At 45.8% G+C, this 15,881-nt stretch overlaps 2 protein-coding genes across 5 annotated transcripts in view; both read left to right on the plus strand.

Annotated features, from left to right (window-relative positions):
• Window positions 1–15,881, plus strand: part of LOC310829462 (T-cell-interacting, activating receptor on myeloid cells protein 1-like) — a 74,680-nt gene that overhangs the window by 46,090 nt on the left and 12,709 nt on the right. The window lies entirely within an intron of this gene.
• On the plus strand, window positions 880–11,773 carry LOC310829477 (uncharacterized protein). Of its 4 annotated transcripts, XM_083708008.1 has the most exons (7): window positions 880–946; window positions 1,415–1,545; window positions 1,674–1,709; window positions 2,665–2,952; window positions 6,297–6,395; window positions 8,983–9,103; window positions 11,199–11,773. In XM_083708008.1, the coding sequence occupies exons 1-6, from the start codon at window positions 933–935 to the stop codon at window positions 9,093–9,095; spliced, it is 681 nt and encodes a 226-aa protein (XP_083564134.1). In that variant the 5' UTR covers window positions 880–932; the 3' UTR covers window positions 9,096–9,103; window positions 11,199–11,773. The 4 variants fall into 4 exon arrangements, with proteins under 4 accessions (XP_083564134.1, XP_083564133.1, XP_083564136.1 ...); XM_083708007.1 differs by lacking the exon at window positions 880–946 and having other exon boundaries at window positions 1,414–1,545; window positions 8,983–9,087; window positions 11,199–11,329; XM_083708010.1 differs by lacking the exons at window positions 880–946; window positions 8,983–9,103 and having other exon boundaries at window positions 1,414–1,545; window positions 11,199–11,332.

Consider the following 15,881-nt stretch of genomic DNA (forward strand, 5'->3'; position numbering starts at 1 on the left):
GGGCTGCACTGAGGAGAAATGGTGAGAGCCTGCCCTTCCCCCTGCTAGTGATCAGGATCCTGACTCTTCCCAGGAGCAGGAGGACAGTATAGATTTGGAAGAGTGGTTTGCAGAGGGACATAGTTCAGAAGGCAGAAGCTGGGAAATACCAAATGGGGAACAGCTAGGAGGAGAAACACTGGGAGAGAGAGAGTTAACAGACTCAATTTCTCTGGAAAGTGTTCATCAGCTCAGCCCAAGGTCAAGAAGAGCAGATAAGGTAGCACAGAAAGCACAGTGGTCACAAGATCTGGTTACAAGACATGATTGAGGACAAGGGAGGAAGTGGGGGGGACCCTTAATTGGGAGCACCTTCATTCCGAGAAATGGCTTCTTTGTTCTCTCCCTGTGATCATTAAAATATCGAACTGGTAAGAGACTTCTTTCTCTTTGTTCTGCTTATCTACTGCCAAAGGGGAGTGGGGTGGTAGAAGCTCCTTCAGGTATACAGGACCGAAGCCGTAGTCTACTTGATTTATCTCTTTGGAAAAAATTATGAACTCTGTTAATGTATAACCAATCCCTCAGCAGTTTACATTAAAAAGTATAATTATCAGTGATATACAGATAAAATAAGCATATTTATAAAATGAGCATACATAGCTAATTATATGCCTGGATATTCTTGCTGAAATAGAGAAGGTTTTTTTACCTAGTGTCTAAAACATTTTGGCCAGGGTGTTTGCTTAGTGTTAATAGAAGTAGTGAAAGATCCTTCTGCCTACCTCCCTGGGTGTATCTGAAAACACATGATCATATCTATGCTGATTTTGCAGCATATGACTGCAGTGTAGAGGGGAAAAAGGGAAGTGGTTTGCAAGGCACTTCCAATGCTGCTAAGTTGTGCATTTTAAGTACATGAACTTCATGGGCAAGAACTGTGTTGCAGAGCCATGTTGCATTTCAGGCCCTGCTAATGTTTTCATCCGCTTGCAGATGTAGTCTCCTAAATAAATTAAAAACTTCTCCCATTCTTTCTTAAATTTCTTGTCTTCTTGGTCTCTGAGTTTTCTGGTCAGTTTTGCCATTTCAGCCTAGGCTAACAGCTTCGTTTGCCATTTCTCTTCTTTCCGTCTCTGGGCTAGTAGCATCTGGGATAGCTCAGTTGGTAGAGCACAAGACTCTTATTCTCAGGGTTGTGGATTCGAGCCCCAACTTGGGCAAAAAAAACCCCAAACAAACTCCTTCATTGCAAGGGGTTGGACTAGATGACCCGAGTGGTCCCTTCCAATATTGCAAGTATATATGAAAGCACATGATCTCCTCCAAGCTGATTTTGCAGAATATGACTGCAGCGTGGAAGGGAAAAAAGGGAAGTGGCTTGCGAGGCAGTTCCAGCGCTGCTCAACTGTGCATCACAGAGTATGTGTTGCAGAGCCATGTTGCAGCCTCCCTCCAAGATCTTCATTCCGGGGGACAGCACACATCTTGGGGGACACAGGACACTGGACCACAGGGCTGGGCGCTCTTTCATCATGAGGCTCTTTTTCAACATCCTCTTTATCGGTTGGTATCTCAGATCAAAGGGTGAAGGGACTGAGGGTTGTGCAACGGCCGGGTGGAAGGACCAGAGACCCAGTTGTGGTTCCTGCTGCTCAGCTACATTGCTGCTAATGCGATCATCTCCTTTCCAGGATTCCTGCTGGCTGGACAGTGGCAGATCTCTGGGGGTGAGTCTCTTTGGGTGATAAATATGAACATGGGCCCAGGGGGAGATGGATGGGGGCAGAATGGGAGCTAACTGTAATGATTTCCCCCACAACCAAATCCGATTTCCTGACATCTGCATGATAACAACAGAGGCCTACCAAACGTTCTCTGATCTATACAAATATTAAATGTCCAGGAACATCCCATCCAAATTGATTTCGAGGTTAACTTGTAGGAATAAAGCCCTCAATGGCTTGAGACTCGGGACCTGAAGGAATGCTTCCTGCCATGCTGACGTATCTGAGGACTGAGGACTGAGATTAGAAGGGATGTGGAGGATTTTATATTCCTGCCATTTTAAAAGCACTGTGTTATATAGACTGCTGGTGTTTGTTTCTTCTTTTCTGCAAGTCACCCTGGAGAGAGACATAGAAATCTGCCAGTATGTTTTCACGCACAATTCAAAGTGTTGATGTTGACCTTTAAAGCCCTAAATGGCCTCAGCCCAGTATACCTGAAGGAGCAGCTCCACCCGCACTGTTCAGCCCAGACACTGATGTCCAGCTGCGAGGGCCTTCTGGCAGTTCCCTCCCTGTGAGATGTGAGGTTACTGGGAACCAGGCAGAGTGGCGCCCACCCTGTGGAACGCCCTCCCTTCTGATGTCAAGGAAATAAACAACTATCTTCTTTTAGAAGACATTTGAAGGCAGCCCTGTTTAGGGAAGTTTTTAATGTTTGATGTTTTATTGTGCTTTTAATTTTGTTGGGAGTCGCCCAGAGTGGCTGAGGGAATCCAGTTAGATGGGTGGGGTATAAATATTATTATTATTATTATTATTAATCAATTTATTCAACAAAAACGGGTGTTTTGTGGACCTTGACCCTCTTCGGTATCCCCAGAGCATGCAAATGTCTCCCACCTTTGTAGATGTTCCACCTTCCAAATCTCAGCCTTGTTCTCCTTCTTTGACCTAGGACAATATAACTCAAAACCTTCCATCTCAAAGGGCCCCATAAATGTCAACCTGGGGGGAGATATCAACTTGGAGTGCAAAAGTGGCTACCATCAATCTGCACGACACATTCTGTACAAAGGAGATTCAGACCATTCTGCTTCAGCAACTCAGAAGATAGAAAAGGATGCAATTGTATTTCACATTTCCAATGCCAAAGAATCAAGTGCCGGAATCTACCGATGTAAATATTGCCACAACGAAAACATGTGCTCAGATTTCAGTGCTGGTGTCCAAGTCAACATAAAAGGTGAGAGCCAGGCTGAATCCTGATATGCCGTTCCCCCAAATGACACATAAAATGAGACTTTATATCTCCCACATGTATAAATCATGGGGGGGCGGCGACTACTTTTACTAAAGCAACCTTTGCTAACCTGGTGCCCTCCGTGTGTTTTGGTCTACAACTCTGTATGGGCAATTTATCCGGAAGATATTTGTATTTTAAGGAGATAGTGCTCTAACATGGTTTCCTTTCCTGCCTCTGTTTGCTTCCCCCTCTCTAAGCTCTTTGATGGTTGAAGAACATCCTTTAATTTCCTAGTCCTAATCTGTTGGAAGGAAGTGATATTGCTGGGTACCTTCTTTTGATGTTGGACATTGCTTTAAGAAAGTGCGGCATTGGGAGAGGTGGCTAATGAATAATCTGTATGTAGCTAGTAGCACGTAGGTGGTCAGGCAAATCACACAGGTTAGCTATCTATAAATTGGATAAATGGGCATAAATCTGACATCAGGAATCACAAGACAGAGAAACCAGTAGGAGAACACTTCAATCTCCCAGGACATTCTATACAAGATCTCAAAGTAGCTGTTTTGCTACAAAGGAATTTCAGAAATAGACTGGAAAGAGAAGCTGCTGAATTGCAACTTATCACCAAACTTAAAACCATGGAGAGACCTGGTCTGAATAGAGACATTGGATTCTTATCTCATTACAGGGCACCTTGGGTTACATACGCTTCAGGTTACATACGTTTCAGGTTACAGACTCTGCTAACCCAGAAATATTACCTCGGGTTAAGAACTTTGCTTCAGGATGAGAACAGAAATCGCATGGCGGCAGCAGGAGGCCCCATGAGCTAAAGTGGTGCTTCAGGTTAAGAACAGTTTCAGGTTAAGAACAGACCTCCGGAACGAATTAAGTTCTTAACCCGAGGTACCACTGTATACATGACAAAGCTATTCTTAGCCATCCCACCCCTTGCTTTTTCCTATAAGACCAACTGCAGTCGTCAACAGTCGTTAACAGGTTTGCCACACCTATCAGCCAATCACCCATTCCTGCCACCCTTCTGAGTAATACCCCTCCCCACCCTCTCACTATATAGAAGGGTCTGGTGACTTCTGCTTCAGTGTATTTGAAGACGTGTGCATGCACACGAAAGCTCATACCCAGAACAAACTTAGTTGGTCTCTAAGGTGCTGCTGGAAAGGACCTTTTTATTTTGTTTCGACTGTGGGCATAGTGTTAGGGAGAAGCTTGTGCACGGACTGACGGCCGTGGGGCCATGCAACCTGCGGCTACCTTGAGGGGTGGTCACTTCCCCACTTCTTTAGGGTTTCCAAGTAGCAGATCGAAGTGCTTGCTTGGTATGTACAGTATTTTTTGCTCTATAAGACGCACCAGACCATAAGATCGCAGCTCAGCAATCCCACTTGCTGTCCCGGCTTATGGGATAGCCGCGCACGGCCTCTCCCGGGCAGCGGGATGAAGGCTCCTGTTGGCCGGGAAAGGCTGAGCATGGCTAAGGCTCCCCCAAGAGCCGCGCTCCCTTTAAAGAGCGCATGGAGCGTGTGTGCAGCTCTTTAAAGGGAGCGCTGAGCAGAGCCTCCTGCCTGCATTCGCTCCATAAGACGCACACACATTTCTCCTTACTTTTTAGGAGGGGAAAAGTGCGTCTTATAGAGTGAAAAATACGGTATATATTGCTTGCTGTTTAGAATAAAATCTTTAATCTTCTCACTCACTTGTGCTTGTCTTGCCTCTGAATCTCAATTAAAAGAACCACCTTGCATTTGGCAAGACAAACTCCCATCAGCCTCAGTCAGCAGAGCCTGCTTGGAGTTTCAGTCCAAAACATCTGGAGGGCACCAGGTTGGCAAAGGCTGGACTAAACTATACAGTGGACTTTAGGGTCTCTCTCCTCCTTTGCATCCCACTTTACATGTCTTGGCAATTTTCATGAATGAAGGCAATTCTCAGTGGCTGGTTTTAGCAGGAGCAGTCTTGCATGCATGCCTTTGAAAAAGTGTTACAAAGCATTCTTAAAAAATAAAAAGAAAGGCATTTACAGTTAAACACAATTATTTCATCTCAAGATTGGCCTGTAACAGTGCTCTTCAGCCACCAAATGTTTTAGAATTCCTCCTGAAAGTTCATGATTTTGGGGACAGGGTGTTGGGTGGCTTTGGAGGGCAGGATGTGATACTGTCTTATTAGTTATCTGTCCTCTTGCTCACTTGTGTGAGTTAAACATCTAGTTAAAGGTAAAGGTAAAGGTCCATTAGGTCCATTAGGTCCTGGTGAACCAGAGCAGCACATGGAAACGCCGTTTACCTTCCTGCCGGAGTGGTACCTATTTATCTACTTGCACTTTGACGTGCTTTCAAACTGCTAAGTGGGCAGGAGCAGGGACCGAGCAACAGGAGCTCACCCCTTTGTGGGGATTCGAACTGCTGACCTTTTGATCAGCAAGTCCTAGGCTCTGTGGTTTAACCCACAGCGCCACCCATGTCCCAACGAACATCTAGTTAGCAGAGTTTAAATTTACCTTTTGCAGCATGAACTGTGGAAGCTTCTGGGACACGGTTGCTTAACCTTATTAGTAATTATCCAGGATGCCTCAGCAGATTGGATCTTCTCCTTTTTATCCCTCTACACAAAATAAACACAGAGAAGTCTGTCATGTAAGAATAAAAATAGAGTTTACTTACATAAAGCTTCAGGCTCGATTGAAGCAGACAGTAGCAGTGAAAGCAAGTCAGGCAGAATCTACTCGTATGTTACAAAAATACATAAAAATTCCTTCCAGTAGCACCTTAAAGACCAACTAAGTCAGTTCTTGGTATGAGCTTTCGTGTGCATGCACACTTCTTCAGATACACTCCCTTTAAAGAGCTGCACACACACTCCATGCGCTCTTTAAAGGGAGCGCAGCTCTTGGGGGAGCCTTAGCCATGCTCAGCCTTTCCCGGGCAACAGGAGCCTTCATCCCGCTGCCCGGGAGAGGCTGTGCGCGGCTATCCCATAAGCCGGGACAGCAAGTGGGATTGCTGAGCTGCGATCTTATGGTCTGGTGCGTCTTATAGAGCAAAAAATACTGAAGAAGTGTGCATGCACACGAAAGCTCATACCAAGAACTGACTTAGTTGGTCTTTAAGGTGCTACTGGAAGGAATTTTTTTGTTTTGACTATGGGAGACCAACACGGCTACCTATCTGTAACAATAATACATGGTAAAGATCAAAATGGAGTCTCTGCTCCATCTTTTCTCTTCCCCCATAGCTTGCAAATCATTCCCATTTCACAGAGCCAGACTACTGCATAAAAATCAAAAGATTAAACATTGCTTTTCCTCTCTTTTCCCCTAGGGACAGCTAATCCCAAGCCTTCCATTTCGGTGAGCCCAACTGATGCAGAAATAGCACAAAATGAAGTTTGGGAAAAGGGAGAGAATATGAAAAAATCAGGTTTGTCATCCCTACATTAGAAGCACCATCGTAGATGGTAAAATAAAAATGGTAGAACAGCATAGAAGAAACTGCCCTCCCCCCGCGTGGGGTCTAACCCCTTAGTTATGCTTTGGGTAAGAGGAAGCCTCAGTATCCAACTATTGGGAAAATAATTTCATCATCAAACAATTTGCGACAGAGAGTTGCTTTGCTTCCCCATTATTTTCGAGGCACCTCACTATTTTTGCTGTCTTTCTCTGATTTCCCCTGCCTCCAGCGGAGTAGCTAGCCGCTCGGGTGCCTGGTGTGGGGGCGTGTCCTGCAGCTGGGGGCGGAGCCTCTCTGCCACCTCCCCCCCAGCTGTAGGGCGGCTGAGGGAGAGGCAGTAGGCAGAAGCAAGTCCCACGCTGCTGTTTCAGGCAGTGCGGAACCTGCAGGCACCTAAGCCACCATGTTACTCCTAAAAAGTTCCATGAGCCCAATTATTATTTTTAAAAAAACTCATTTTGTCACTCCCCCCTCAGTGATGACACCTGAGGCGGACCGCATCCCCTTCCTCCACCACTGCCTGCCTCCCATTGCTTTCTCTCCATCATTATCTACAGTGGTACCCCACAAGACGAACACCTTGCAAGATGGAAAACCCGCTAGACGAAAGGGTTTTCTGTTTTGGAGGCGCTTCGCAAAACGAATTTCCCTATGGGCTTGCGAGTTCCTGCGGGTTTTTTCCCCTCCCCCCCCTTTTCCTAAGCCGCTTATCAGCTGATCTGCTGATAAGCCGCTTATCAGCTGATCCGCTAAAAGCTGCTAAACCGCTAATAGCACTAATCCGCTAAGCTGTCAATGGGCTTGCTTCGCAAGACGAAAACACCGCTATACGAAGAGCCTCACGGAACGGATTAATTTCATCTTGCGAGGCACCACTGTATATTCATCCTGCCCGACACTTCCTCTCTCATTCTGCTTCCCTTTTCCTCCATCTTGTTCTGTTTATTTTGGTGACACAACATCTGAGGGAGGCGTGCCCACTGCTTTTGTAGAGGGAGGGAGGAGCTGAAAATAAATCTTGGGAGGAACAGGATGCTTAGTCTGCATCAGCAAGAGAGTCAGTGTGGTGTAGTGGTTAAGAGCGGTGGACTCGTAATCTGGTGAACCGAGTTCGCGTCTCCGCTCCTCCACATGCAGCTGCTGGGTGACCTTGGGCCAGTCACACTTCTCTGAAGTCTCTCAGCCCCACTCACCTCACAGAGTGTTTGTTGTGGGGAGGAAGGGAAAGGAGAATGCTAGCCGCTTTGAGACTCCTTCGGGTAGTGATAAGGCGCGATAGCAAATCCAAACTCCTCCTCCTCCTCCTCCTCCTCCTCTTCCTCTTCATTAAAGAACTGAACATGCTTGCAGCTGAGATGTAGGTAGGCAGAGATGGAAGGAAGCCCATTTCAATGTTTACTTGGGACATGTACAGTATATAATGGCCTTTGCCATTCTTATATATGATTGTGCACACTAGCAATGGAAATCTCCAGGGCTGTGTATAGTTTTTATTTACAAACAAAAGCACACCACCTACACCGGGGTCAGCAAGGTTTATCTTGCCTGGGCCAGATCAGTTCCGAGGGAGATCCCTCCATGGGCCTGATTGCACGCACCCGCAATTTTCGTCATCTGCACAGATGTGTGTTTTGGTGTCTACGCGTGTGCAGATGTGCTTTTCGGTGCTGCAGAAGTGAGTCCCCGCGCAGCGCTGCAAGTCATGAGCCGGTCAAACGACCTCCACGGGCTGCTTCCGGCCCATGAGCCTTAGGTTTGTGACCCCTGACATACACCAATAATATTATTATAGGTTTTTTTGGGGGGAACCCCTCAAAGCCTGGAAATTAATGAATGGTAGGATTTTTATTACTTGGGATATGAATGGAGAATACAATGTGCAGAGGAATTCCTGGGCTTGCCTATGCAAAAATGACCTGGCCAAGCTAGGGCCATTAAGAAACAATACAGGGCCATGGAGAGCCATTGGCAATGCAAGAGAACTCCCCCCCCCCCACTTGCCCTGAGGTGTGAACAGCGACTAGGAGTCTGGAAGGCTGACAGGGTAACAAACTGGGATCCATCTTGGGCAGGCTGGCTGAAGGCTGGCAGAGAGAGATGCCTTATATTCCATGGCTGTGTAGGACAACCTCCTCTTGGAATGACCAGGCATGCTGATGTCCCATGCACACATGCCACGGTGGCGTCAGCACACCCCAGGCACCCACTGTCACTGGGGCAAGGTGGCGCACCTGGCAGCAGTGACGGGTGAACCCTGTCACCCCACCATGGGTTGGTTGCTGGTCAAACATGGCTAGCATATAGGGGAAGGTGTATGAGAGGCAGAAAGTGAGACAGAGAAGAGAAGAGAATCGTGATGTGTAGTAGAATGAATGGAAGGGCTTTGCCAAAAGGGATATGGAAATGCCTGCAAAGGAAAGGGGGGGCTACATGGAGGCTGGAGAGATAGATAAAATAGCAGAACAATAATTTTGGGTAGCCTCTGGACGTGTCTGCGTGTGGTTTGGTAAGCACCGGCAGCATTCCAACTCGAGGTATCCTTTTCATGGTTTTACAGGTGGATATTCAATAGCCTTGTGGGCAGGCATTGCTGCCAGTGTTTTCCTTCTGGTCCTCCTCCTCCTGTTACTTGCCTTCATATTGTCCAAGAAAAGGAAAAAGGGTGAGTGAGCTTCTGGGTGGGTTGCTAAATCTTTACATCCTGTGCCCCTTAAAGTCCCACACGAGAAGATATATTTAAATATGTCCCAAAGCTGCTGTTAGGGAGAAAAGGCTTCTCTTAAAAACAACAACAACATAGACTTTTATCCCTTATAGTTGAGCAGATAGGTTTGCAGGTTTGGGGGCAATGTCTGGTGAAATCTCAAAAGCTTGTGGGTGGGCATGAGCGAAGCAAAATTTCTTCTTATTATTATTACGTATTTATTTACGTAATATTTGTTAACTAATGAACAAACAAAAGTAAGATGCTTGTGATAAATAATAGCACAAAATTGAGAGCACACACACCAAGTGCCAGTACAATGGATTTAATGCAGTGATCTAACAGAAGAGTTATAAATTCTACCCCTTTATTGGATGATCTTTCCGGATTGTTTTATGGTGGTCCTTTTACTGTTGATTTCCATGTAAACCAACCACACACTATTATTATTATTACTACCATCAGTGTAGTAGTAGAATCCCGTAGAAGTAGTACTCTTTCCCCCACCCCCCACTGCCTCTTCGTTCATCTTCAATCTTGGGTGGTTGGGAGTCAATCTGTGGGAAGCTTTATCATCTAACTTCCTCTCAGTGACTGCCTGGTTGGCTCAGCTCTCCTTACCCTCAAGACAGCCCACTTTCAGGGCTTCCTTCAGCAGTGTTATCTATTGGGTTTAACACATTTGATGTTACAAGGCGCATTCTAACCAATCGTATAAGTGTTGGTAGACGAACGTTCTAATGGCAAGTAAGCGCATGCACTTTCAACTGTCAACTGTCAACGGTCAGTTCATGCTCGGCATTATTATTGTGTTGTCCAGTCAGTTCGGTTCTTGTTTTCCTATGAGTGAGCTGTTGTCACTGACAAATGTTAAATAAACATAGTTGAGGAACTTATACTGCCTTGGGCTTCTGGCTTTTTCCAAACATTTAACAAGCAGAAATATTGCTTTCGAATCCCGCGACAGGGTGAGCTCCCGTTGCTCGGTTCCAGCTCCTGCCAACCTAGCAATTCGAAAGCACATCAAAGTGCAAGTAGATAAATACCGTATTTTTCGCCCTATAGGGCGCACTGGCCCATAGGGTGCACCTCGTTTTTTGGGGGGGGAAATAAATTTTAAAAAATTATTTTCCCCCCCCCAGCCGTGGGGCTGGGGCAGGGGAAGCCCGAGCTTCCCCCTGACCCCAGCCCCCAGAACAGGCTGCTATCCGCAAGCCTTGTGAGCCCGGCAGAAACTCCCGCCAGGCTCGCAAGGCTTGCGGACATCTGCGTGAAGCACGGGGCGCCCTCCAGAGCGAGCCCCTTGCTTCGGGCTGCAGGCTGCTGCCCGCAAGCCTTGCGAGCCTGACGGCAACTCCCACGGGGCTTGCAAGGCTTGCGGATAGCTTCCTGAAGCCTGGAGAGCGAGAGGGGTCGGTGCACACTGACGCCTCTCGCTCTCCAGGCTTCAGCGAAAGCCTACATTCGCCCCATAGGACGCACACACATTTCCCCTTCATTTTTGGAGGAGGGAAAGTGCGTCCTATAGGGCGAAAAATACAGTAGGTACTGCTCCGGCGGGAAGGTAAACAGCGTTTCCGTGCGCTGCTCTGGTTCGCCAGAAGTGGCTTAGTCATGCTGACCACGTGACCCAGAAGCTGTAGCTGGCTTCCTCGGCCAATAAAGCGAGATGAGCGCCGCAACCCCAGAGTCGGTCATGACTGGACCTAATGGTCAGGGGTCCCTTTACCTTTACCTTTACAGGTGTTATTTGATTGGGGGCGGGGCAGAGGGCCAGATATCAACCTCCAGATCATTGGTTGGTATCCTTGGATGTCTTGAAATGGCTCTCCCAAATTCTTGAAGTTTCTCTGTAATAGGGATGGGATACCAGATTATTATTTTTTACTCCATCTTCCATCAGCCCCAGCCATCATTGCCAGTGGTCAGGGATGATGGGAGTTGTAGTCCAATCATGTCTGGAGGGTCACAGGTGCCCTATTCCTGCTTGGCAGCACTCTCCTTTGTTTTTATTGTAACTCCAGCAGAGGGAATGGCCAGATTGCATCTCCTTCTTTTCCCTTCCATAGCCCTTGCAGTCTGAGCCTGAAGAAGACCCTGATGGAGTTTCCTATGCTGTACTGAGCCACAGCTCACTGAAAACCAAACCAGCACCCGATGCAGATGGGATCCCTGAGTTGTGTACTTATGCAACAGTGGCCAAAGGCAGAACCAAGGAAGGTCAATAGGCAAAGCGTCACAAAGGAATGCAGCCCTCAGACTGAAAAAGATTCCCTAACCCTGGCGATACATCTTCCCTCCCTAATGGAGGCTGGTTGAGAGCCAAAGACTCAAAGGAGGGAGGGAAGGAAGGAAGGAAGGAAGGAAGGAAGGAAGGAAGGAAGGAAGGAAGGAACTAATAACCAATAACCAGCTGCCATAAAGGAACAGTAACATTAGGCATATCCTCCCCATGTAAATACATTTGTCCCAATAATCACATAATGCTTTTAAGATGCCTCTAATCGTTTTACTATAATATATTACTTTGTTGTATTTTTGGCATGTTTCATTTTATTCATGACTATTTTGTATGAATAATAAGAATGAAAAATGGTCTAGAAACATTTTAAATAAATAATCTCCTTTTCTGGTTTTAGTGCAAGTTGTTGTTAGTGCAATGTTAAATTCTAAATGACCCTGGACTATTGGGGGTTGCTAGAGACTCCTGTTTGTCCCTCATAGGAATTACTATGCACATAGTCCTGGAAGTTTCTTGATAAGGTTGTTGTTGGGGTTTTTTTGTCACTGTGTGACTGGAGACAATCTCTCAGGACTCATCTAGACTTATCCAATTGGAAAACCCAATCTTAAGTAGCGAATTAGAGCAAATGTCAATTGGGTTTTCCATTATTGATTTTTGCTCAAATTTAGCCCCAAAATGTGGGGTTTTTTTCTGGGGAAAGTGGCAGGACAAGAGCAGAACCACTCTACGTTTCCAAGCACAATTCAAAGTGTTGGTGCTGACCTTTAAAACCCTAAATGGCCTCGGTCCAGTATATCTGAAGGAGCGTCTCCTCCCCCATCGTTCTGCCCGGACACTGAGGTCCAGCTCCGAGGGCCTTCTGGCGGTTCCCTCACTGCGAGAGGCCAAGTTACAGGGAACCAGGCAGAGGGCCTTCTCGGTAGTGGCGCCCGCCCTGTGGAATGCCCTCCCATCAGATGTCAAAGCGATAAACAACTACCTGACATTCAGAAGACATCTGAAGGCAGCCCTGTTCAGGGAAGTTTTTAATATGTGACATTTTAGTGTATTTTTCATCTCTGTTGGAAGCCGCCCAGAGTGGCTGGGGAAACCCAGCCAGATGGGCGGGGTACAAATAATAAATTATTATTATTATTATTATTATTATTATTATTATTATTATTATTATTATTACTGACTCGTGCCTAGAAAGCACAAAACATGTAGAAAACCTGGAGTATTATTCCTATGAAATCCCAAGCCATTAACTTACGGTACAGACAGCGCCTGCACAGGCCGCCAGCGTTACAGCATCCCGGTCATTTGACAGCGCTAACAAGCTAACCTGGCTTGTCTTTCAACACTGTGGGGTGCCCAGTTGAAAGAGGAAGGTATTGATTTATGCCAGATAAGCTCTATCACTGGTTCTCCTATGCAATAAATGGAAACACACCTTTTTTTAAAGAGGAAAATAGATGACAAAATGAATTGGAAAAGGATGTTTAAATATACGTTTGTAAAACACCAGAAGCCTTTTTGTTAGGAATAACAGGAAGAGAGATAAATAGAAGGGATTATAAACTTTTTCAGTATGCAGCAACAGCGGCAAGAATATTAATGGCCCAAAAATGGAAACAAGAGGAACTACTGACTTTGAATGAGTGGAGAATGAAACTTATGGACTACGCAGAATTGGATAAAATGACTGGAAAAATCAGATATCAGAAATATCACCCGGTCATTTGACAGCGCTAACAAGCTAACCTGGCTTGTCTTTCAACACTGTGGGGTGCCCAGTTGAAAGAGGAAGGTATTGATTTATGCCAGATAAGCTCTATCACTGGTTCTCCTATGCAATAAATGGAAACACACCTTTTTAAAAAGGAAAATAGATGACAAAACGAATTGGAAGTTCTTTCCCCCGCTCCCTTTGTGAACTTTTGCAACTGATAAAGATCCCTCTTCTGCCTGAAGATACCCTGTAACCCAATAATAGATATTTGCAACTGATGAGTTTCTATGTTTAATTGAGTTATAAATTTGTTTTTATTGGAAAATTTATATATATATATATATATATATATATATATATATATATATATGCAGGTTTTGGTGTCCTCGGGTGTCTTCCCGTGTAAAAGTTGGGGTGTCTAGGCGACGTTTCGACGAGGTCTCACTCGTCATCTTCAGGCTGGTGCTTTCGGCTTCTTGTTACTGGAACAGAGCGGGATCTCAATGTTTGAGTTCCTATAAATACTGTAGAGGGGGTGTGGTGTCTAGCCTCCAATGTTCTGGGCAGAGAGGAAGTTCCCAGGCTAGTGTGCCTTTTCTTCTTTTGTTCCTTAATTACTTGAGAGATACCTTGAGTGATTTCTTGAGTGATATCCTGAGTACCACTTAGGTGGGTCATTAGGTGTGGATTAGTTGCCAAAGTCTTTGTGTCTTGACCTCTTGAACTTTGTGAAGAGTTTTCCTGAGAAGATGGCTGTATTGCACTTAGTTGTGCTTTGGCTTGGCTTCGTGTATAGGGGCGAGCTGTGGTTTTGTGGCTTGTGTCAGCCAGATCTGTGTAGGGATTGCAGGGGGGTGCAGCATCCGGAGGTGCCACCATGGACTGGCTACTGGATGGTGTCAGTAATTCATCTGTGGAGAGGGTCTGGGTTTGGGTCTGGTGTGGTTGATTGGTGTTGGCGTTCTGTGTGCCTCTGGATCTGGTGTCAGTTTTTGTGGGGAGGGCTAATTTCCAGATGTCTGGCAAGCGGGATGTGTCGTCACGCTTGTTCATGTTGTGAGGGTGTTTCTCTATCTCGATGGCTTCCATGATTATTCTCTTGTGGTGATGTTCCGTGTTAAAGAGCAATTTGGAATCTGCAAAATTAATTTCGTGTCCTGTTTCTTTCATGTGTTGGAAAAGAGAGGAAGTTTTTTCTTCTTTTTTGACGGCATTCTTGTGTTCTGCGATACGTGCATTTATTCGTCTGTTTGTTTGTCCAATGTACGTGGCTGGGCAGACTTTGCAGGGTATTTCATAGATCCCTTGGTTTTCCAACTGGATTTTATCCTTGGGGTTTCTGAGGATATTGGCTATTTTTTGGTTGGTGCAAAAGGCTGTTTTGATATTGTGTTTATGGAGGATTTTGCTAATTTTATCTGTAGTGCCCTTGATATAAGGAAGGAGGGCCATGCCATTGTTTTCTTCTGTGTCTTGGTTTTTGGGGGGTGTTTCCTTTTGGATTAGCTTCGTAATCCTGTTTTGCTGGTATCCATTGGCAATTAACACATTTGAGAGATTCTGTAACTCAGTTGTCAAGTGGTCTTTGTCAGCCAGGCGTTTGGTTCTGGAGATGAGAGTCTTGGCTACGGAGTTTATTTGTGCAGGGTGGTGGTGTGATTGTGCATGTAAGTAGCGGTTGGTGTGTGTTTTTTTCCGGTAGATAGTGTGTCCTAGGGAGCCATCAGGTTTTTTGTAGATTAGGACGTCAAGGAAGGGAAGTTGGTTGTTGGCCAATAATATAAAAAAATAAATATATAAAAAATAGCCAATATCCTCAGAAACCCCAAGGATAAAATCCAGTTGGAAAACCAAGGGATCTATGAAATACCCTGCAAAGTCTGCCCAGCCACGTACATTGGACAAACAAACAGACGAATAAATGCACGTATCGCAGAACACAAGAATGCCGTCAAAAAAGAAGAAAAAACTTCCTCTCTTTTCCAACACATGAAAGAAACAGGACACGAAATTAATTTTGCAGATTCCAAATTGCTCTTTAACACGGAACATCACCACAAGAGAATAATCATGGAAGCCATCGAGATAGAGAAACACCCTCACAACATGAACAAGCGTGACGACACATCCCGCTTGCCAGACATCTGGAAATTAGCCCTCCCCACAAAAACTGACACCAGATCCAGAGGCACACAGAACGCCAACACCAATCAACCACACCAGACCCAAACCCAGACCCTCTCCACAGATGAATTACTGACACCATCCAGTAGCCAGTCCATGGTGGCACCTCCGGATGCTGCACCCCCCTGCAATCCCTACACAGATCTGGCTGACACAAGCCACAAAACCACAGCTCGCCCCTATACACGAAGCCAAGCCAAAGCACAACTAAGTGCAATACAGCCATCTTCTCAGGAAAACTCTTCACAAAGTTCAAGAGGTCAAGACACAAAGACTTTGGCAACTAATCCACACCTAATGACCCACCTAAGTGGTACTCAGGATATCACTCAAGAAATCACTCAAGGTATCTCTCAAGTAATTAAGGAACAAAAGAAGAAAAGGCACACTAGCCTGGGAACTTCCTCTCTGCCCAGAACATTGGAGGCTAGACACCACACCCCCTCTACAGTATTTATAGGAACTCAAACATTGAGATCCCGCTCTGTTCCAGTAACAAGAAGCCGAAAGCACCAGCCTGAAGATGACGAGTGAGACCTCGTCGAAACGTCGCCTAGACACCCCAACTTTTACACGGGAAGACACCCGAGGACACCAAAACCTGCATTCCTG

Source organism: Podarcis gaigeae, assembly GCF_964106915.1.
Source record: "Podarcis gaigeae genome assembly, chromosome: 13".
Classification (NCBI taxonomy): Eukaryota; Metazoa; Chordata; class Lepidosauria; order Squamata; family Lacertidae; genus Podarcis; species Podarcis gaigeae.